The 22,768-nt window shown below is 53.3% G+C and overlaps 1 protein-coding gene across 3 annotated transcripts in view; it reads right to left on the reverse strand.

Annotated features, from left to right (window-relative positions):
• Nucleotides 1-22,768, reverse strand: part of NISCH (nischarin) — a 170,864-nt gene that overhangs the window by 15,049 nt on the left and 133,047 nt on the right. For all 3 annotated transcript variants that reach the window (XM_075321742.1, XM_075321741.1, XM_075321743.1), the window contains 2 exons: nucleotides 22,616-22,741; nucleotides 20,717-20,878 (listed from right to left, as the gene is read on the reverse strand). In XM_075321742.1, coding sequence (XP_075177857.1) covers nucleotides 20,717-20,878; nucleotides 22,616-22,741 — 288 coding nt within the window. The remainder of the gene's footprint in view (nucleotides 1-20,716; nucleotides 20,879-22,615; nucleotides 22,742-22,768) is intronic.

Raw genomic sequence — 22,768 nt, forward strand, 5'->3', positions numbered from 1 at the left:
CAAAAGGAAGGCAGGGAAATGTCCTGGTTAAGGTGGAAAGAGAAACCACCTTAGGGAGGAAGTCCGGAGTCGGACGGAGAACCACCTTGTTTTGATGAAAAACCAAAAGAGGTGACTCAGAGGAGAGTGCAGCCAAATCAGAGACTCTCCCGAGGGAAGTTATGGCCACTAGAAAGACCACTTTCTGTGAAAGACGAGACAAAGAAACCTCCCTAAGAGGCTCAAAGGGGGGTTTCTGGAAGCCGTGAGGACCAGATTAAGGTCCCAGGGATCCAAAGGCCGCCGGTAAGGCGGAATGATGTGAGATGCGCCATGTAGGAAGGAGCGCACCTGAGCCAGCCGGGCGATACGCCGCTGGAAACACACTGGCAGAGCCGAGAACTGTCCCTTGAGGGAATTGAGGGATAGTCCTAGCTGCAGACCGGATCGTAGAAAGGACCGGAGGGTCGGCAAGGAAAAAAGGCCAAGAAGCATGGCCGGAAGTGCGACACCAGGACAGGAAAATTCTCCAGGTCCTGTGATAGATTTTGGCCAAGGAATACTTCAGAGCCCGAGTCATAGTGGAGATGACTTCAGGAGGGATACCAGAAGTCGTCAAGATCCAGGACTCAAGAGCCACGCCGTCAAACTGAGAGCCGCAGAATTCTGGCGGAAAGACGGACCTTGTGAGAGAAGGTCTGGACGGTCCGGGAGATGCCACAGCACCTCAACGGACAGATGGAGCAGGTCAGGGTACCAAGCTCGCCTGGGCCAGTCTGGCAATGAGAATGACCCGACGGCCCCCCATTCTGAACTTGCGCAGGTCTCTGGGCAAGAGCTAGAGGGGGAAACGCGTAAGACAGACGAAACTGGGACCAATCTTGAACCAGCACGTCTGCTGCAAAGGCCTGAGGATCGTGGGAGAGAAGATCCACCTCCGGAGTGCCCCACTTGCGGCAGATTAACCTGAGACCATCTGCCTCCCAGTTTTCCACGCCTGGGTTGTGGACTGCGGATGTGGTGGACCTGGAATCCTCCGTCCACTGAAGGATACCAACAGTGCCAGGCGGCTGAGTGTCACGCCCTGGTGTTAATGTAGGCAACCACTGTGGCGTTGTCTGACTGGACTCGAATGTTCTTGCCCGCCAACAGGTGGTGAAAGGCCAAGAGAGCTAGAAGCACAGCTCTGATCTCCAGCACAGTGATCGAGAGGGCTGATTCGGACGGAGTCCAAGTGCCCTGCGCTCTGTGGTAGAGATATACTGCTCCCCAGCCGGATAGACTGGCATCCGTGGTGCGGATCACCCAGGACGGGGCCAGAAAGGAGCGTCCCTGAGGAGAGAGGGGCCGAAGCCACCACTCCTGGTATGTGGCGACAGAGCCACTAACCTGTGCAAGAAGGAAGTCCGCTTGTCCCAACAGCGGAGAATGTCCAGCTGCAGGACGCAGATGGAACTGGGCAAGGGAACCGCTTCCATTGACGCCACCATCTGACCCAGCACCTGCATTAGGTGCCTGATGGAATGACGGCGGGGCCTCAGCAAAGAGCGCACCGCTAGTGGAGGGACTGCTGTTTGACTAAAGGCAGCTTCACAAGTGCCGACAGAGTCTCGAATTGCATCCCTAGGTACGTGAGCTTCTGGGTCGGAGACAGAGTGGACTTGGGCAGAATGACAAGCCACCCAAATTGGACTAGAGTGGCGAGAGTGAGCGAGGCACTCCGCTGACGGTCTGCACAGGATGAAGCCTTGACTAGAAGGCCGTCCAGGAAAAGGGATGCCAACCCTTGGAGGTGCAGAACCGCAACCACTGCTGCCATGACCCTGATGAATACTCGAGGGGCCGTGGCTAACCCGAAGGGAAGAGCCACGAATCGGAAATGTTCCTCTCCGATTGCAAAACGTTGCCAATGCTGGTGCGAAACTGCAATTGGCACATGCAGATAGACATCTCTGATGTCGAGGATGCAAGGAATCTCCTTGGGTCATTGAGGCAATGACTGATCGGAGAGACTCCATGCGAAAAAGCCGCACCTGAACATGCTTGTTGAGAAGCCTGAGATCCAGGATGGGCCGGAAGGAACCGTCCCTTTAGGGGACTAGGTAGAGATTTGAGTAGAAACCTCTGAACCGTTCCCAGGCGGGAACCGGTACAATTACTCCGTAGGCCTGCAAGGATGCCACGGCCTGAGAGAAGGCGGCGGCCTTGGAGCAGGGGGGAGTTGACAGAAAAAATCTGTTTGGCGGGCTGGATAGAATTCTATCCTGTAGCCGTGGGAGATGATATCCCGCACCCACTGATCGGAGACGTGTTGAAACCACATGTCGCCAAGCGGGAGAGCCTACCACCGACCAAGGACGTTGCTGGCGCGGCCAGATAGTCAAGAGGAGGCTGCCTCAGTGGCAGCAGCTCCTGCGGTCTTCTGAGGACGCGGCTTCGTGCGCCGGTTGGGTTTTTGGTCCTTGGCTGAGTTAGTGGACGAGGCCGAGGGCTTAGAGGACGACCAGTTGGAGGAACGAAAGGAACGAAACCTCGACTGGTTCCTGCTCTGTACAGGTTCCTGGTTTTGGCTTGTGGCATGGAAGTACTCTTCCCGCCAGTAGCTTCCTGAATAATTTCATCCAGTTGTTCACCGAACAGCCTGGGCCCAGCAAATGGGAGCCCAGCAAGGTACTTTTTTGAAGAAGCGTCTGCCTTCCACTCTCGAAGCCACAGGATCCTGTGGATAGCGAGAGAATTGGCCGAAGCCACCGCAGTGCGGAGCCTCCAGCATGGCAGACATGGCATAGGATGAAAAGGCTGAAGACCTGGAAGTTAAGGCAACCATCGGGGCATAGAGTCCCTGGTGAGGGAATGCATCTCCTCCAGAAAAGCAGAGATGGCTCTGAAGCCCACACTGCTGCAAAAGATGGGGAGAACGAGGCCCCTGCCGCCTCATATACAGATGGCGGACAGTGGAATCCTTAAGGGAGTTGCCATCAGCCACTGATACAACCTTCCGGGCTGAGAGTCTAGACACCAGAGGGTCTACCTTTGGTGAATGAGCCCACTCCTTGACCACCTCTGGTGGAAACGGAAAACGGTCATCAGAACCACGCTTTGGAAAGCGTCTGTCAGGACAGGCTCTGGGCTTGGTCACAGTGGCCTGAAAAACTGGAGTGGATAAGGAACATACTCCTTGTTCTCTTAGGCAAGGTATACTGATGCTTTTCTGCCGGAGAGGGGTGCTCCCCTGATACAGGCGGATTGAGGTCCAGTACAAATATAATGGACGCAATCAAATCATTAGCATCTGCGTCACTTTCGGACAGATCAATGGGGTACATGGAGTAGCGTCCGAGCCCCCAGTAAAGGCATCCTCCTTGTCCTGCGAGTCAGCTCGTGAACCAGAGCCGCGGGACGAGGAAGGAAAGGGGACCCTGCGTCTCCATTTTAGGAGGACGGGGTCTGAGACCAGATGAAGAATCCTCTGTGAGCTTTGCTGAGCGAGCCGTAGCAGCAGAAGCGCCCTGAGAAGAGGGCTGATGCATGCTCAGCAGTGTCCGACACAGCTGTCCCCTGGAGAGAGGGATTCTACCCAAGCCGGGGTTCAGCCACCGGAGCCGGAGCAGCCGGAGGGACCACTGGGGATGAGCCTCCAGGCTGAGGCACCACTATGTTAGAGCAGGCATCACAATGTGGTTATGTGCTCGGTACAGGCAGTACGAGCCTACAGCAGTGCATATTAAGTACAGCCTTGCAGCCTTGCTCTGATGTGAGACATGCTGCTGAAGTGGTGGCTCTGGCCAAAATGACCCCCAGCAGAGTATATAAACAGTGTATAAAAGCAGGTCCACAACCGGAGGTTGTGGCTTGCCAGACCGTTTGACATAGAGACATCTCTGTGCCCTCCAGATCCCACAGCCCGGACCCCCAGAGAGATGGCCAGCGCCGATCGCTGTCACAATGTGGTTATGCAGACATGCATGAGAACGCTGATAAAATGGCGCCGGAGCGAGGAGAGGGGGCGGGGCCAACTCTAAGAGCGGGATCGGAGGGCCAAGGAGATATACAGGGGAGGGAATATTTCCTCAGAGAGGAGTGTCCCTCCCCAGTGCTGAACAGTCGCTGGGCGGAGCCGCACTGTCCCTCTGCATGATTGGCATGCAGGGGCAGTGAAAATGAAACTAGGCCTCAGGCGAAGCCGGGGCCTAAATTTAACGATGTGGCCGGCGAGCAGGCACCATCGGCGCGGTTCTCAGGTAAAAACCAGAGAACCGGCCGGAAATGTCACAATAGATACACAGCACACTCTCCCCAACAATAAAGTACAAGGGACCCCCCGATAATAACGTCTCAGATACTTAGCTTGTGAGACGCAGGGCCAGGTCCCTGAGGGATGAGTGCTCCGTCCGGCAGGATCCTGAAAGGGCTGCGGATGGAGACCGGTCTCCTGCAAGGCAGTGAGAACCGTGCTGGCTCCCACTTCAAGCCAGAGCCCGAGGGATGGTGAAGGAGCGTGGCATGTAAGGCTCCAGCCCTGAAATCAACCTTAACAACACCGCCGACACAGTGGGGTGAGAAGGGACATGCCGGGAGTCCAGGCTTGGACCCGCTTTTCTTCAAACTCTTTCCAAAAATCAAAATCAGATGAGAATGCATGTGTGGATGTGTGCCTCCTGAACACAAAGCATTGAACTGGCTATATTTGGTTAACCAGGGGGTGTATATGCTCGGAGGGAGGGGCTACACTTTTTAGTGTAGTACTTTGTGTGTCCTCCGGAGGCAGAAGCTATACACCCCATGGTCTGGGTCTCCCATAGGAATGATGAAGAAAGATGGTTGTTGGGCAGTTGATTAGCTGACTCTTTGTTCGGCCAATAGCTATCCAGAGTTTATGTTTTGGCTTAAAGTTACAGTACGTAAAGAGTGAATGGAGGAGGTACCAGCAATTGGTAAGGCATAGCATAACCTACATGGCTGTTCCTACATAGCATCTATGTACTTCCTAAATAAGGTACATTCACCTCTTTTTAAATGTGTGTGCACCAACAGTATAATACTGGGATATATAGAGCATACAAAAAGTAGTGGAACATTTGCTTGATATCTCATAAGTACCAAATCGATGGGTGACCGTCCACTGACACATCAACCCATGCGCTCTAATCTTCAATGTAAAGTTTACGGTTCCTATGGCGATATCTCATACAGCGCTCCAATATCTCCATCATTCCTATACAACCCGAAGATAGTTGCAGAGAGCATGTACGTGTACTACAATCCCCCATTTTGGCAAATCGGTTATTCACAGATTGGTGACCTCTGACTATCTTTGCTTCTTAGAGACTCTGCCTCTTTAACATGCTTTTTTTTTATTTACACACAATAAATCATGAGGGGTCATTGAAAATGGACCGTCCTTCATTACTACCATTTATTTTTCCAGCCTACTGGGAAATATAGAATATAGAAAAAGTAGTGGATCATTTGCTTGGTCCGTCATAAGTACCAAATTGATGGGTGACCGTCCACTGACACCTCCACCGATGCTCCCTGATCTTCAATGTAAAGTCAAAACATCCGATGGTGGTATCTCATACAGTGCTCCGATATCTCCAGCATTCCTATGGAACCTGGAGAAAGTTGTAGCGAGCATGCAAGTGCACTACAATCTTACATTTTTGGCAAATCGGTGATGGCTCAGTGGATAGACGCACACCAATCTAGTAGCCATCACCTATATGGTGGCATAACTGAAATACCCCAATAATATATTAACAAATATATTTTTAGAAACAATTGTTCACAGATTGGTGAACCTCTATCTTTGCTTCTGAGAGACTCTGTGTCACAAACCACCGGGGGGGTCACTCAGAAATCCCCCGCGCTGGCTACCAGTACGTCACAATCGGGGGGTAACAAGTGGGGGGTCACCCCTCCTTTATACCTCCCGACCGACAGAGCACGTGATGCGCTCTCTAGCGCCCCTCTTATAGGCAGGCCAATTATGGAATTGCCCGACAATAAGCAAGGAGGCCGCTATACTACTTATGCCGATTATTGAAGGGTCCCCGGTGAGAGTAAGGTATATATTCCCCCGACCTCCGCGGGCGGAATATATAAAATCTCCCCGAATCTCACTGGTCTCCCCACAATAATCCTTGGCACAATTCGCTGCCATCAACCGATTTACGGTAACTATTAGCCGAACACACAGACGTGGGATTCAAGATCGAGATAACAGAACAGCCCAAGATTAATTATATAATTTAATCAGCCTAAAGCACACTAGAACTACAATATATACAATAGGGAATCTACAGAATATACATATGTCAGAGTACAGTTACAATCAAAGCATGGGTTACAAACAGGCATACACAGTTCCAGCAGTTACCTTGTTGCGTCTGGCCACAGGGGGGCGCTGTACCCAGGTTTCTAGGATCCTTCCCACAGATGTTTCCTACACGTGCCCCCAGCGAAAAGAACACTGGAAAATGGCCGAAGTAGGGTTATCAACCTGGGCAACTCCAGGTCCCCTCCTACCTTAGTGACCTCAGAGGGAGCACTGCTCCACCCCTGGCTGGAGTTATGGACAATCCACAACATGGAATATGGCCATAACTTTGCCTGGGAGCGTCGTAGGCGGACGCCAATGCTCTCATTGTGACAGTTATGAATTTAGCTACAGAACGAGGGGACTCATGACCTGTCTGCCAGTTCCCCATTGGCTGATATCACGCCTGGGGCATTTCCCAATGTCCTGCTCCCATAAAAAGGGTGTGCCGGCATCGTCCGCATGCGGAGACACCATTTTTATGGTTGCCATATTTATCGGAAATATGGCTTGCGAGATATGAACCATTTTTTACTGGAGTCGTTCTGTCTGGCTATTTCCATAGCCTTGCTAACTAGCTAGCAGCCCCCACTACAGGGTCACGGCAGGGAGTCATCCTGTGTCCATTGTTCCCACACCACCTCATCTCCATATCACAGGAGATGGCCATGGGATTTGTTGCTAAACCAGTTGTGTGAAGGAAAGGGGGGGTGACACCAGGAGAGGGCTTCCTGACATACTTGAATATCATGATTTATCGTCATATCTCCGGATTTACCTCACACCTCCCCCCTTTTGAGGGCGCTAGGGGGCAGCACACTCCGGTGTTCCCCCGTGCGCCCGTCCGCGACCTCTCCTTGTCTGGACAGCCCGTCTGCGTTACCGTGGTCACGGCCCCTTTTGTGGCGAATGGTGAAGTTGTATTGCTGGAGCGCAAGGCTCCATCGCAACAATCGCCCATTCGTCCCAGAGACGGTGTGCAACCAGCTGAGGGGATTGTGGTCCGTCTCCACGATGAAGTGGCGCCCATATAGATAGGGTTGCAGACGCTGCAGGGCCCACACTATGGCCAGGCACTCCTTCTCCATCGTGGAATAGGCAACTTCCCTTGGTAACAGCTTCCTGCTCAGGTACAAGACTGGGTGCTCTTGGCTCGCAGAGTCCACCTGGCTGAGCACCGCACCGAGGCCGAAGTCACTGGCGTCGGTCTGTACTACAAACGGCCGCGTGAAGTCGGCTGCCTGTAGCACGGGCGGGCTGGACAGGGCGTCCTTTAGGGCCCGGAAGGCTGTCTCGCAGTCCATTGTCCAATCGACTGCAGAGGGCAGCTTCTTCTTGGTGAGGTCCGTCAAGGGCTTTGCCAGGCTACTATAGCATGGAACAAACCTCCTATAGTACCCAGCGGTCCCCAAGAAGGACATCACCTGCTTCTTGGTCCTGGGGGTGGGCCAGGATGCGATGGCTTCCACTTTCTCAGGCTCGGGCTTCAGTGTTCTCCCACCTACCCGGTGACCGAGGTACTGGACCTCGCTCATGGCCAGCTGACACTTTCCCGGCTTGATGGTCAAACCTGCCCGGTGGATCCGCCTGAGCACCTGTGCTAGATGCTCTAGGTGGTCCTCCCAGGTGGGACTGAAGACGGCAATGTCATCCAGGTACGCGGCCGCGTACCCTTCAAGTCCCTTGAGCAGGGTGTTGACCATCCGCTGGAAAGTGGCAGGGGCATTCCTCATCCCGAATGGCATCACCGTGGACTCGTACAGTCCAAATGGGGTAATAAAGGCAGAGCGTTCCCTGGCCTTGCGAGTCAGGGGGATCTGCCAATATCCCCGGCTCAGATCCATGATGGTCAGGTACTGAGCCCCGGCCAACTGATCGAGCAGGTCATCGATGCGTGGCATTGGGTACGCATCGGCGACCGTGACCGCATTGAGCCCCCTGTAGTCCACGCAGAACCGCGTGGTTCGGTCCTTCTTAGGGACGAGGACTACAGGTGAGGCCCAAGCGCTGTTGGATGCCTGGATCACCCCCAGCTTCAGCATCTCGTCAATCTCCTGGCGCATGTGTTGCTGCACCTCCAGGGAGACCCGATATGCTGAACGCCGGATTGGGGGATGATCCCCAGTGTCCACGTGATGGACAGCCAAGTCAGTCCTTCCGGGCTGGTTGGTAAACAACCCCCGGAAGGGGAGGAGGGTGGCCCACAGCTGGGACCGTTGGTCTTCCAAGAGCTGGTGGCCAACCTCCACATCCTCAATGGATCCGCCTGCCCTAACCTGGGCTAGCATATCCAAGAGGGTTTCCGCTTCTCCCTCCTCGGGCAGGTTGCACACGGGGAGCGCACATGCCTCCCGCTCATGATGTGCCTTCATCATGTTCACATGGAAGGGCTTCCGCCTTCCACGGGCAGGGTCCAGGGTGACCAGGTACGTTACAGGGTTGAGCTGCTGGTACACGAGGTATGGGCCTTCCCAGGCTGCCTGAAGCTTGTCCTGTGGTACGGGGACCAGTACCCACACCTTTTGACCCACTTGGTAGGTCCTCTCACAAGCGTTCTGGTCGTACCAACGCTTCTGATCGGCCTGGGCTTGAGCCATATTGTCGTGTACCAGTTGCGTCAAGGCCTGCATTTTGTCCCGGAAGCGCATGACATACTCGATGACCGACACTCCAGGGGTGGCCAAATCCCCTTCCCAAGCCTCTTTCACCAGAGCCAGGGGGCCCCGCACACGTCGCCCGTACAGGAGCTCAAACGGTGAGAATCCTGTTGAGGCCTGTGGAACCTCCCGGTAAGCAAATAACAGGTGTGGGAGATACCGCTCCCAGTCACGCCCATGGGAGTCGACCAACATCTTAAGCATCTGCTTTAAGGTGCCATTGAACCGCTCGCACAGGCCATTAGTCTGTGGATGGTACGGGCTGGCCACCAGATGTCGCACCTGGACTTGCTTACAGAGGGCCTCCATCAGCTGGGACATGAATTGGGTCCCCCGGTCAGTGAGCATTTCCTGGGGAAAACCCACTCGGGAGAAAATCTCCAGCAATGCGGTGGCCACCTTGTCAGCCCGAATGGACGACAAGGCCACTGCTTCTGGGTACCGGGTGGCATAGTCCACTACCGTCAGTATGAAGCGTTTCCCGGAGCTGCTGGGGATGGCCAGCGGGCCGACCAGATCCACAGCCACCCTCCTGAAAGGCTCATCGATGATGGGCAGAGATACCAGTGGGGCTTTGGGGCGTGGCCCCGCCTTCCCCACTCTCTGACAGGTTTCACACGAACGGCAGTAGGCAGCCACATCGGCCCCCATTTTTGGCCAGTAGAAATGCTGGTTTAACCTGGCCTTGGTCTTAGCGATCCCTAGGTGTCCGGCCATCGGAATCTCATGTGCGATCCGCAACAACTCCGTCCGGAACGGATAGGGTACCACCAACTGTCGGTCCCTGGGCCACGCCTCCGGTGAACCCTGCTGGACCGTGGCCCGGTACAGCCGTCCTTGGTCCCAGACCACTCGCTCCGGGTCCGAGTCCGAGGGAGGCTGTGCCGCCTGCTCCTTAAGAGCTTTCAGGCTATCGTCAGCTTCTAACGCTGCCTGAAACCCCTGACTAGATGTGGCCAGAATCGACGAGACTGTCACATCTTCAGTCAGTACCCCGGGACCTGTGTCCTGGCCTCCACCTGACTCGGCTGCCACTTGGTCAGAAGGGGAAGAGCTATCGGACCTCCGGGAGGCCCCTTGGCTTCCAGCACTCCCACTGCGGGTGACAGCGGCCACAGCCGCTGCGACCGTGGGTCGTGCCTGCTCCTCCTCCGTTCCTGACCAAGTCGCCGGTTCAGGCAGACCTACCTGGCTTCCTGACACCCCGGTTGTGGGGGAACCATGCACCGAGATCTTACCTGGGAGCACTTCCGCTCCTGGACCGGCCCCAATCTCACCTGCCTGTTCCCCCCCTGCAGCAACAGAACCCCGCTGTGAAATCTCTGGGGACCCCACATTTGCTGTGGTAGCCCCCACCCCACACACTGGTCCTCCCCCTGCAGCACCCTGCTCTCTGCTTATCCCTGCAGAGGGCAACAGATCCCAGCTCACAGGCTGGTTACTTGTAGAGGCATTGTCACACCTTTCTCTGACCCCCTCCCCTGTCACAGCTGCAGCTGAGTGTGTGTCTATGGTGTCTATGCAAGCAGAAATATCAGAGTTCACTCCCTCCTCCCTTACATCATTCATAGATAACACATTAACATTGTCCGGAGGCATGTCAGTACTGGCTGAAGGTTCAGCCCTTGGTTGGGGCCCAAACTGGGAGGTTATCTGCCCCAAATCTGTCCCAAGTAGCACGTTTGCAGGGATCCGATCAGTTACCCCCACCTCCCTCACCCCCCGCCCTGCGCCCCAGTCCACATAAATGTCAGCAACAGGCAGCGCCGGGTCAGTGCCTCCAATCCCGGAGACAGCGAGGGTTTTTCCAGGGATCAAGTCTTGGGGGGACACCATCTCAGGCCGCACCAGAGTCACCTCCGAGGCGCTGTCTCGCAGTCCTATGGTCACAGACCGGCCGACGGTGACAGGTTGGAAGCTGTCCAGGGACCTACCACCACCCCCACCCACACAATACACCTTGGGCGGCCCTTGGGACGGGGACGGAGCCGGGGCCTTGGGACGCTGAGGGCACATGGCCTTGAAGTGTCCAGGTAGGTTGCACTGGTGGCACCGTCTTGGCTCTGCCACGGGCCTGGAGAGGGGAGTTGAGGGGGACACCCCCTGCAGTCTAGGGGCAGGTGGGGCAGTCGCAGAATTCATCTTACCCCCTCTCCAGGTGCTGCTGGTGGCCGCTCTCCTGGCCTCAGGGGCCCGGTTGTTGGTGTAGTCATCGGCAAGGGCAGCTGTAGCCGTGGACCCCTTTGGCTTCTGGTCTCGGATGAACTGGCGGAGATCCTCAGGGCAGTTCCACAAGAGTTGCTCCGTGATGAACAAGTCCAGGATCTCCGGTCCGGTGGAAAGCTGCAGGCCTTGGGTCCAGTGGTCGGCAGCTCGGGCAAGTGCCCGCCGGTGGTCAGCCCAGGAGTCCTTTGGTCCCTTCTGTAGGCTCCGGAACTTCTTGCGGTAGGACTCTGGAGTGAGGTTGTACTGTTGGATCAGGGCCCGCTTGATGGTGTCGTAGCCCTGATCTGCCTCAGCAGGCAAATCCCCAAGGATATCCAGGGCCTTACCCCTTAAACGGGGGGTCAGGTATTTGGCCCACTGGTCCTTGTCCAGATGGTGCTGCAAGCAAGTCCGTTCAAAAGCAGTCAAGAAAGAGTCCAAGTCTCCATCCTTCTCCAGCACTGGGAAGTCCTCAACACGGACCTTTGGAAGTTTGGTGTCTTGAAGGTCACGTGTGGCTGATGAGGGCCGGAGCTGAGCTAGCTGCAGCTGGTAGTCACGGTCTGCCTGTCGCTCTCGCTCTTCACGCGCTGCCTGCCGCTCTCGCTCCGCAGCCTCACGCTCTGCGTGCCGCTCTGCCCTGCGCTCTGCCAGGAGTTCCTTGTAGCCCTTCTGGTCTCCAGCCTGGAGAAGGGCCATAGCCATTTGAAGAAGGCTATCCGAGCCTCCCAGGCTCGGTGGAATGGCACGTGGTGATCTGCGGCACGCTGCAGAGCTAGGCGATTCACTGTCCCTTTCAGAGCGGAGGGCTGGCATCTGGCTCGTTGAGGAACCTTGGGTGAGCTCCTCCTCATCTTGTCCAGCAGTGCCAGGTTGCGCAATGTCCTCGGCAGAACGGTTTTCTGGCGTCGAGCTCCTGGAGGACTCGTGGGCAACCTCCTCATTGCTGTCCACAGCACCGTCCTCCCTCTCTTCGGCTCCTGCCTTAGCATTGGCCAGTTGCATAGCTCTGCTCCTGGTGCCATCAGCCATTCTTGCAGACTTTTGGTCACTGACACAGAACTGACACCTGATGCCTCCACACACCTTACAGTATCTGCACTCTGACACTCTAGTGTTGAGCTAGTCTGAAGACCCCAGCAGCCACAGCTGCTGCAGGCAGTCTTTAGTGTCTGGGAGTATGGGTCTCACACTCACACACACTATTATCTCGATCCCACCGCTATGCCACCAATATGTCACAAACCACCGGGGGGGTCACTCAGAAATCCCCCGCGCTGGCTACCAGTACGTCACAATCGGGGGGTAACAAGTGGGGGGTCACCCCTCCTTTATACCTCCCGACCGACAGAGCACGTGATGCGCTCTCTAGCGCCCCTCTTATAGGCAGGCCAATTATGGAATTGCCCGACAATAAGCAAGGAGGCCGCTATACTACTTATGCCGATTATTGAAGGGTCCCCGGTGAGAGTAAGGTATATATTCCCCCGACCTCCGCGGGCGGAATATATAAAATCTCCCCGAATCTCACTGGCCTCCCCACAATAATCCTTGGCACAATTCGCTGCCACCAACCGATTTACGGTAACTATTAGCCGAACACACAGACGTGGGATTCAAGATCGAGATAACAGAACAGCCCAAGATTAATTATATAATTTAATCAGCCTAAAGCACACTAGAACTACAATATATACAATAGGGAATCTACAGAATATACATATGTCAGAGTACAGTTACAATCAAAGCATGGGTTACAAACAGGCATACACAGTTCCAGCAGTTACCTTGTTGCGTCTGGCCACAGGGGGGCGCTGTACCCAGGTTTCTAGGATCCTTCCCACAGATGTTTCCTACACGTGCCCCCAGCGAAAAGAACACTGGAAAATGGCCGAAGTAGGGTTATCAACCTGGGCAACTCCAGGTCCCCTCCTACCTTAGTGACCTCAGAGGGAGCACTGCTCCACCCCTGGCTGGAGTTATGGACAATCCACAACATGGAATATGGCCATAACTTTGCCTGGGAGCGTCGTAGGCGGACGCCAATGCTCTCATTGTGACAGTTATGAATTTAGCTACAGAACGAGGGGACTCATGACCTGTCTGCCAGTTCCCCATTGGCTGATATCACGCCTGGGGCATTTCCCAATGTCCTGCTCCCATAAAAAGGGTGTGCCGGCATCGTCCGCATGCGGAGACACCATTTTTATGGTTGCCATATTTATCGGAAATATGGCTTGCGAGATATGAACCATTTTTTACTGGAGTCGTTCTGTCTGGCTATTTCCATAGCCTTGCTAACTAGCTAGCAGCCCCCACTACAGGGTCACGGCAGGGAGTCATCCTGTGTCCATTGTTCCCACACCACCTCATCTCCATATCACAGGAGATGGCCATGGGATTTGTTGCTAAACCAGTTGTGTGAAGGAAAGGGGGGGTGACACCAGGAGAGGGCTTCCTGACATACTTGAATATCATGATTTATCGTCATATCTCCGGATTTACCTCACACTCTGCCTCTTTAACATGCTTTTTTTTATACACAAATTATGAGACTTTATTGAAAATGGACCATCATTTATTGGTACCATTTATTTTTCCAGCCTACTGGGATATATAGAATATAGAAAAAGTAGTGGATTATTTGCTTGATATATCATAAGTACCAAATCGATGGGTGATCGTCTACTGACACCTCAACCGATGCTCCCTGATTCTCAATGTAAAGTCTAAGGATACGATGGTGGTATCTCATACAGCGCTCCGATATCTCCAGCATTCCTATAGAATCTGAAGAAAGTTGCAGAGAGCATGCAAGTGCACTACAATCCCCCATTTTGGCAAATTGGTATGCATCTATCCATTGAGCCATCACCGATCTAGTAGCTATAATCTATATGGTGGCATAACTGGAATACCCAAATAATTTATTAAATAATATTATTAGAAACAATTGTTCATAGATTGGTGACCTCTGACTCTCTTTGCTTCTGAGAGACTCTGCCTCTTTAGCATGTTTTTTTTTAAATACACAATCATGAGACTAAAGGGCGCTTTACACTCTACAATATATCTTACGATGTGTCGGCGGGGTCACGTCATAAGTGACGCACATCCGGCATCATAAGTAATATTGTAGCATGTAACAGCTACGTGCGATTGCGATTGAACGGTAAAATGTTCATCGCATGCATGTTGTTCAATTCCTAAAAATTGAACGTCAGGTTGTTCATCGTACCCGGGGCAGCACACACCGCAGTGTGTGACACCCCGGGAACGATGAACAGATCTTACCTACGTCCTGCGGCTCCCGCCGGCAATGCGGAAGGAAGGAGGTGGGCGGGATGTTTATGTCCCGCTCATCTCCGCCCCTCCACTTCTATTGGCTGGCTGCCGCGTGACGTCAATGTGACGCCGAACGTCCCTCCCACTCCAGGAAGTGGATGTTCGCCGCCCACATCGAGGTTGTATGGAAGGGTAAGTACGTGTGACGGGGGGTAATCATTTGTGCGACACGGTCAACAAATTGAATGTGCCGCACATACGATGGGGGCGGTTACGATCGCATACGATATCGTATGCTGGATCATATGGTGTAAAGCAGGCTTTAGTTGAAAATGTGTTTGGTTAGTGCCATCAATTTCTAATTAAGTCAATTTTTCTTTTTTCAAATACAGCAGCACCTTTAGTAACGGAAAGTGAATCCTGTCTATAATAAGACATTACAGTATCTGCTCCCTCCGTGAATGGCCATAGAAAGAGCTTTTCTTCTGAGTGCCATGAATGATCCACATTCTTTATTTTCCTGTTAGATTTTTTTCAATACTTCCTGTGTTATAACGTCAATGGTTGTTTTAGTCTGCCTTCCTGGTAGAGGGACATACCATAACTCATCAAGCCGGAGTAGGAAGGAAACAACTAACGTAACTTTCCCAACAGTGACCTCTATATTATCTCTTTTACATAATTAAGCAAAAGTTGCAGCTTGTGGCACCAATTTCTGGAGAAAAACGAGCTCAACATTTGGCCAACAACAATACTATATTCCGTCCATCGATAGTTATTGCAATGAGAAGAGGGAATCTGACTATATCTTAAAAATGCACATTATACACGGTGGCTCAGTGGTTAGCACTGCAGTCTTGCAGCGCTGGGGTCCTGGGTTTAAGGACAACACCAAGGACAAAATCAGCAAGGTATTTCTATGTTCTCCCCATATTTGTGTAAGCTTCCATCAGGCACTCCGTCTTCCTCCCACACTACAAAAGACATATTGATAGGGAATGTAGACTGTGAGCCACAATGGGGACAGAGATGATGTCTGTAAAGTGCTGAGCAAATTATCTATATATATAATTGCCTTATTCTGTCTGTCTGTCTGTCTGTCTGTCTGTCTATCTGTCTGTCTGTCTGTCATGCTCCGAAATTGTGTCCTTACGGTGACACAAAGCTGATTGGCCGCTGGGCTCGCCATGGCCCCGCCCCCCCACACGGATTGGCCTCTCGCCCCGGCTCTCTGCAGGCCCCGCCCCCTCACGCAATGCACGCTCGCTGTGGCCCAACTGACACGGGGCTCCGATTCCCAGGTGAGTACACACACACATCAGATCACACTCACTCTCACACTCACTCTCACACATCACATCCACACACTCACAACATGCTGGGATATCGCTTGCTTCTACACCGGCTCCGTCAGGATCCCGGCAGCGCCAGACATAACCTTGCGATGCTGGGATCTTAACGGAGGCGTGAAAGCTGGTAACCATTATACACATCGGGTAACTAAGGTCCCTTAGTTACCCGATGTGTATCATAGTTACCAGTGTACACCGGCTCACACTCACACACACATCACATCGCATCCACACATCAAGGTCCTGCAGCTGCAGAACATACATAACATAACAGCACACACACACACACACACACAAATCAGATCACACTCACATACACACATCACATCGCATCCACATACTCACAGCATCCTGGGATATCGCTTGCTTCTCGGCGGCGGTACTGTGCTGTGAGCTTCCAGGACCTGACGGAGGATCACATGGCCAGAAGCATGTGATATCCCCGGATGTTGTGAGTATCAGCGCGTATGTGCAATATCGTCAGTGTCTGTGTGTGTGAGTGTATGCGATCGGGTGTGTGTGAGTGTATGCGATCGGGGGTGTGTGTGAGTGGATGCGATCGGGGGTGTGTGTGAGTGGATGCGATCGGGGGTGTGTGTGAGTGTATGCGATCGGGGGTGTGTGTGAGTGGATGCGATCGGGTGTGTGTGTGAGTGTATGCGATCGGGTGTGTGTGTGAGTGGATGCGATCGGTTGTGTGTGTGAGTGGATGCGATCGGTTGTGTGGGTGAGTGGATGCGATCGGTTGTGTGGGTGAGTGGATGCGATCGGGTGTGGGTGAGTGTCGGCAGAGGAGCACGGCGTGCTGGAGGAGGCTGGGAGCAGAGAGGCTGATCTTGGGGAAGGCTGGGAGGGGGGGGCTGATGCTGAGGGAGGCTGGAAAGAGAGAGGCTGAGCAAACGTGCTCCATCCGCCATACTGCGCACTCCCCATCGTGCTGCATCCCCCATGCTGCGCACTCCCAAACGTGGTCCATCCGCCATGCTGCGCACTCCCAAACGTGGTCCATCCGCCATGCTGCGCACTCCCAAACGTGGTCCATCCGCCATGCTGCGCACTCCCAAACGTGCTCCATCCGCCATGCTGCGCACTCCCAAACGTGCTCCATCCGCCATACTGCGCACTCCCCATCGTGCACCATCCGGCATGCTGCGCACTCCTAAGCGGATGGAGCATGATGGGGGGTGCGCAGCATGGCGGATGGAGCACGTTTGGGAGTGCGCAGCATGGCGGATGGAGCACGTTTGGGAGTGCGCAGCATGACGGATGGAGCACGTTTGGGAGTGCGCAGCATGACGGATGGAGCATGTTTGGGAGTGCGCAGCATGCCGGATGGTGCACGATGGGGAGTGTGCAGTATGGCGGATGGAGCACGTTTGGGAGTGCGCAGTATGGCGGATGGAGCACGTTTCGGAGTGCGCAGCATGGCGGATGGAGCACGTTTGGGAGTGCGCAGCATGGCGGATGGACCACGTTTGGGAGCGCGCAGCATGGCGGATGGAGCACGTTTGGGAGTGCGCAGCATGGCGGATGGAGCACGTTTGGGAGTGCGCAGCATGGCGGATGGAGCACGTTTGGGAGTGCGCAGCATGGCGGATGGAGCACGTTTGGGAGTGTGCAGCATGCCGGATGGTGCACGATGGGGAGTGCGCAGTATGGCAGATGGAGCACGTTTGGGAGTGCGCAGCATGGCGGATGGAGCACGTTTGGGAGTGCGCAGCATGGCGGATGGACCACGTTTGGGAGTGCGCAGCATGGCGGATGGAGCACGTTTGGGAGTGCGCAGCATGGCGGATGGAGCACGTTTGGGAGTGCGCAGCATGGCGGGTGGAGCACGTTTGGGAGTGCGCAGCATGGCGGATGGAGCATGATAGGGGGTGCGCAGCATGGCGGATGGAGCACGTTTGGGAGTGCGCAGCATGGCGGATGGAGCACGTTTGGGAGTGTGCAGCATGGCGGATAGAGCACGATGGGGAGTGCGCAGCATGGCGGATGGAGCACGTTTGGGAGTGCGCAGCATGGGGGATGGAGCACGATGGGGAGTGCACAGCATGGGGGATGGAGCACAATGGGGAGTGCGCAGCATGGGGGATGGAGCACGATGGGGGGTGCGCAGCATGGGGGATGGAGCACGATGGGGGGTGCGCAGCATTGGGGATGGAGCACGATGGGGGGTGTGCAGCATGGGGGATGGAGCACGATGGTGGGTGCGCAGCATGGGGGATGGAGCACGATGGGGGGTGCGCAGCATGGGGGATGGAGCACGATGGGGGGTGCGCAGCATGGGGGATGGAGCATGATGGGGAGTGCGCAGCATGGGGGATGGAGCACGATGGGGGGTGCGCAGCATGGGGGATGCAGCACGATGGGGAGTGCGCAGCATGGGGGATGGAGCACGATGGGGAGTGCGCAGCATGGGGGATGGAGCACGATGGGGGGTGCGCAGCATGGGGGATGGAGCACGATGGGGGGTGCGCAGCAGGGGGGATGGAGCACGATGGGGAGTGCGCAGCATGGGGGATGGAGCACGTTTGGGAGTGCGCAGCATAGGGGATGGAGCACGTTTGGGAGTGCGCAGCATGGGGGATGGAGCACGATGGGGAATGCGCAGCATGGGGGATGGAGCACGATGGGGAGTGCACAGCATAGGGGATGGAGCACGATGGGGAGTGCACAGCATAGGGGATGGAGCACAATGGGGAGTGCGCAGCATGGGGGATGGAGCACGATGGGGGGTGCGCAGCATGGGGATGGAGCACGATGGGGGGTGCGCAGCATGGGGGATGGAGCACGATGGGGGGTGCGCAGCATGGGGGATGGAGCACGATGGGGGGTGCGCAGCATGGGGGATGGAGCACGATGGGGGGTGCACACCTCCCCCCAAAACACACACACACACACCGCCACACACGCACTGCACAACACACCACACACACACTGGGAACCACAAACACCGCCCTACACAGACACCCACACACACAGACAACGCCGCACACACACAACACCCAACACACAAACACCACAGCATACACAAATATACGCACATACTGCACAACACACACATTGCACAAAACATACCTCCCCCCAAAACACACACACACACCCCACACCCACACAAACCGCACAACACACACACACACAACGCTACAGACACACAGCGCTCCACAAACAACGCAACACCCACAACGCAACACACAAACAACACCTCTGTCACCCCCCGCCACACCCAGACAACACCTAGAACATGTACAGCGCCCTACACAAACACTTGGTAACTACACACAACAACATCTATATATATATATATATAACAAAAATCATACATTAACTACACAATACGTAAATTCTAGAATACCCGATGCGTAGAATCGGGCCACCTTCTAGTATATATATATTTGTAGCGTGTTCTTGATTAATGACGCATTACTCACCTCTTTGGTCTTCATGTCTTTGTGTCCCCTCTGGACGGTGCCCCCATCCATAAGATGGAAATGGGAGCAGCACTGCTCATTGAAAGGGAATATTACACCTACATTTTTTATCTATCTAGACGTACCTCCAGTTAACATTAAGACATATACTTTACAACAGCCACATAGGAGCCTGTAAACTGGAAAAGTTCATTACCTGCTGTAGGAGAGTTTTCTAGGCAAGGCCTGTGCAGAGGTCATTGTGGAGAGAGGGGGGAAAAACTTGCCAGCATTACCTACTGTGAATGGTGTGAGCATATATCAGCAATACTCAAAATTGTAATTCTGCTTGTTAATGAGGAGTGAAAAGTTATCGCAGATCCTCGGCCATCACCTCCCCACACCCCCTTGGCCGTCGCCTACCCGCACCCCCTCGGCCGTCGCCTCCCCGCACCCCCTGGCCGTCGCCTCCCCGCAATCCCTCGGCCATCTCTTGGGCATCTCTCTCTGGACTCACTCGACTGTCATTCCAGCTCAGCCGTCCCTCCGCACTCCCTCGGCCGTCCCTCCGCACTCCCTCGGCCGTCCCTCCGCACTCCCTCGGCCGTCCCTCCGCACTCCCTCGGCCGTCCCTCCGCACTCCCTCGGCCGTCCCTCCGCACTCCCTCGGCCGTCCCTCCGCACTCCCTCGGCCGTCCCTCCGCACTCCCTCGGCCGTCCCTCCGCACTCCCTCGGCCGTCCCTCCGCACTCCCTCGGCCGTCCCTCCGCACTCCCTCGGCCGTCCCCCGCACTCCCTCGGCCGTCCCTCCGCACTCCCTCGGCCGTCCCTCCGCACTCCCTCGGCTGTCCCTCCGCACTCCCTCACCTGAGCTCTCCGGTGTTCTCTATGAGGCAACTATTGCCAGACTCCTCCGGCCGCGGCTTATCTCTACACCGAACATAACCGTTAAAAGGTCCAATGCCTGATCGTCGTCTCCCCTGACATCATCTGTTACATAGTCAGTTAATCTTGTCGAAATCCACACGTTAGATCAACTTTCATCTAATGTGCATTCGGGCCTTTAGACTTGTATCAGGTTCAGTGGCAAAGTGAGAACTGCAAGATTTCAGGATTTTTTTCACATTGACACAGTGACACAGAACATAACCAAAAGTTCTTAAAAAAAAAAATATAAAACTGGAATTAAACAATGGATCATTTTCTGATGTTACACACTCTGTAAGGTGGTGATAACACAAAAAATTGTGTCACCCTATGAATATTGCATATCAGATATAAACTGGCAATTGAGGAGTTTCTTTACTAAATTAGCTGGGTCACAAATGGCTACAATAAACCAACCATTAAGCATGCATTGAATATTTATTTGTGTAAAAAGACATTTCCCCTGAATTAAGGCTGCGGAGTAAAAGTGGCCGTACATCATCAGGTCTGCTCATCGTAAGGAGAGGTAACAAACCCAATGACCAGTGCAATCATTTATGTGTAAAGTCGTCATCCTTTTACCTGTCTTCTTTTGTCCAAATTCTGAATAGAAGTCTTTCTCAATTGGTTCGGGAGATGGCGTCCGTTCCAGCAGGGTTAATGCCGACATCAGGTGCTGTATGAACGCGTGCGTCGTGTAGCTGTCTCTGGTCAGACATGTCACAACGAGGTTTGGAGAAGAACCTGACGGCAAAAATCAAAGATCCAAATTACAAGTACATTTACAAAGAAGAAATTTAGAGGGGTTTTCCCACAAAGTTCATTTTAATCAATAGATATTGGAATAATAATAGTTTCCACAATTGGATGTGTTTACAAAAAATGTTCCTGTGCTGAGATAATCTTATATATGTGTCCCTGCTGTGTACTGTGTAATGGCTGTGTCTGACCGTACAGGGACATGGTCTGATCATACCACAGCTCCTGGAGAAGAGAGAGTAGATAGACATTACAGCACGGGATCAGAGCTAATTCTTTTTGTGAGGTAAAACATTTCCCTCCCTGTTTTTAAACAATGTTTTACCTCATAGAAAGAATAATTTATGATCTCGTGCTGTAATGTCTGTATACGTTTTTACTTCCTCCCCAGCCGAGGAGCTGTGGTATGATCAGACCATGTTCCTGTACGGTCAGACACGGCCATTACACAGCACATAGCAGGAGCACATATATATATGATTATCGACAACTGGACGCCAATATTCCACCTGAGCGATGAGAGAGAGAGGAGACTAAACCTTTAAAGCACAACGACAGCAGTGTTTGTTTTTTTTAATTTTGGCGCTGGAGTGTACGCCCCCCTGCCCCCAGTCATACACTCACCTTCCTGCAACTTCATCTCTTACTGACGCCACTCCGGTCCTGCGGCACCATCTTGTGACTGTAATTTCTGACTGGCCAAATGTCAGAAGTTCCGTCACAGGCACTCAATGCAAGTCGATGAGAGCCAGAACTAGGCCAGAATGAGGCTCTCATAGACTTGTATTGAAAAGTTCTCTCTGGCGAGCTCCGTGAAACACTAGAGCTGCCGGCTGGTCACTTTTCGTAACAGACTGACTGGGGCGATGCTGGAAAAAGGTGAACGTGGTGGAAGGTGTGTATAACTAGGGGCAGGGGACTTACATTTAAAGCATTACTACAGGGATTGCAATAAACAAAAATGCTGGAGTGGTGCTTTAAGGTTGTCCGATGAAAACAAATTATCACTTATCTTTTATTTATTAAAGGGAATCGGTTGCCAGATTTTAGCTCCCCCATCTGAGAGACTTATACACTGATTCCAGCGATGTGTCATTTACTGAGCGGTTTGCTGTCATTTTGATAAAATCAATATTTTCTCTACTGCAGATCTAGCAGTTATGTAGACTTCATGAATATGCTGGACTACCTGGCAGCACGCCAAATAGTCCTGTAATGATAATCTACTGCTGATTAAACAGAGATTTTATCAAAATTACACTGCACAGCCCAGTAAGTGACACATCGCTGGAATCAGGGTCTTTGTCTCTACATTATGCTGCTCTCAGATTAGGTGGCAAAGACTTGGTGACAGATTCCCTTTAATCAGTGGGTGCCTGACTGCTGACACCTGCACCAATCAGCAGAAGGGGGCACTTAAATCCCTATTTAATTGGAGAAGCAGTTTGTACATCTGACCTACGCTCCATTCATTCCCTATGGGGCTGCTGAGTGCTGTGCTCGGCTTCTTACGGCATCTCCATAATGAATGGAGCGGTGTTCCAGCATCCGACCTGCCGCGCAATTTTGCATTGGGGATTAAAGTTCCCCTTCCGATGGATGGAGGTACCACTAATCAATACGACTACGTTCCTGTGATCAGTTGAGTTCTTCTCTATATAAATTTTTGGGGTAATGACCATGATACGTATGGAAAACCTGCTCACAAAAAGATGACTTTACCCGTTATCCTAAAGAACTGATCGAAGAGCCCAATGTTCACCGACTGAAGGTCATTAAATGGAATTGCAATGCAGTAACAAGGGTAAAATGCGCACGACGACCCAGATCGGAGTTGATTGCAGTCGTCTATAGAGGAAGAACAAAATGGCAATA

The sequence above is a fragment of the Anomaloglossus baeobatrachus genome, chromosome 8, assembly GCF_048569485.1.
Source record: "Anomaloglossus baeobatrachus isolate aAnoBae1 chromosome 8, aAnoBae1.hap1, whole genome shotgun sequence".
NCBI lineage: Eukaryota > Metazoa > Chordata > Amphibia > Anura > Aromobatidae > Anomaloglossus > Anomaloglossus baeobatrachus.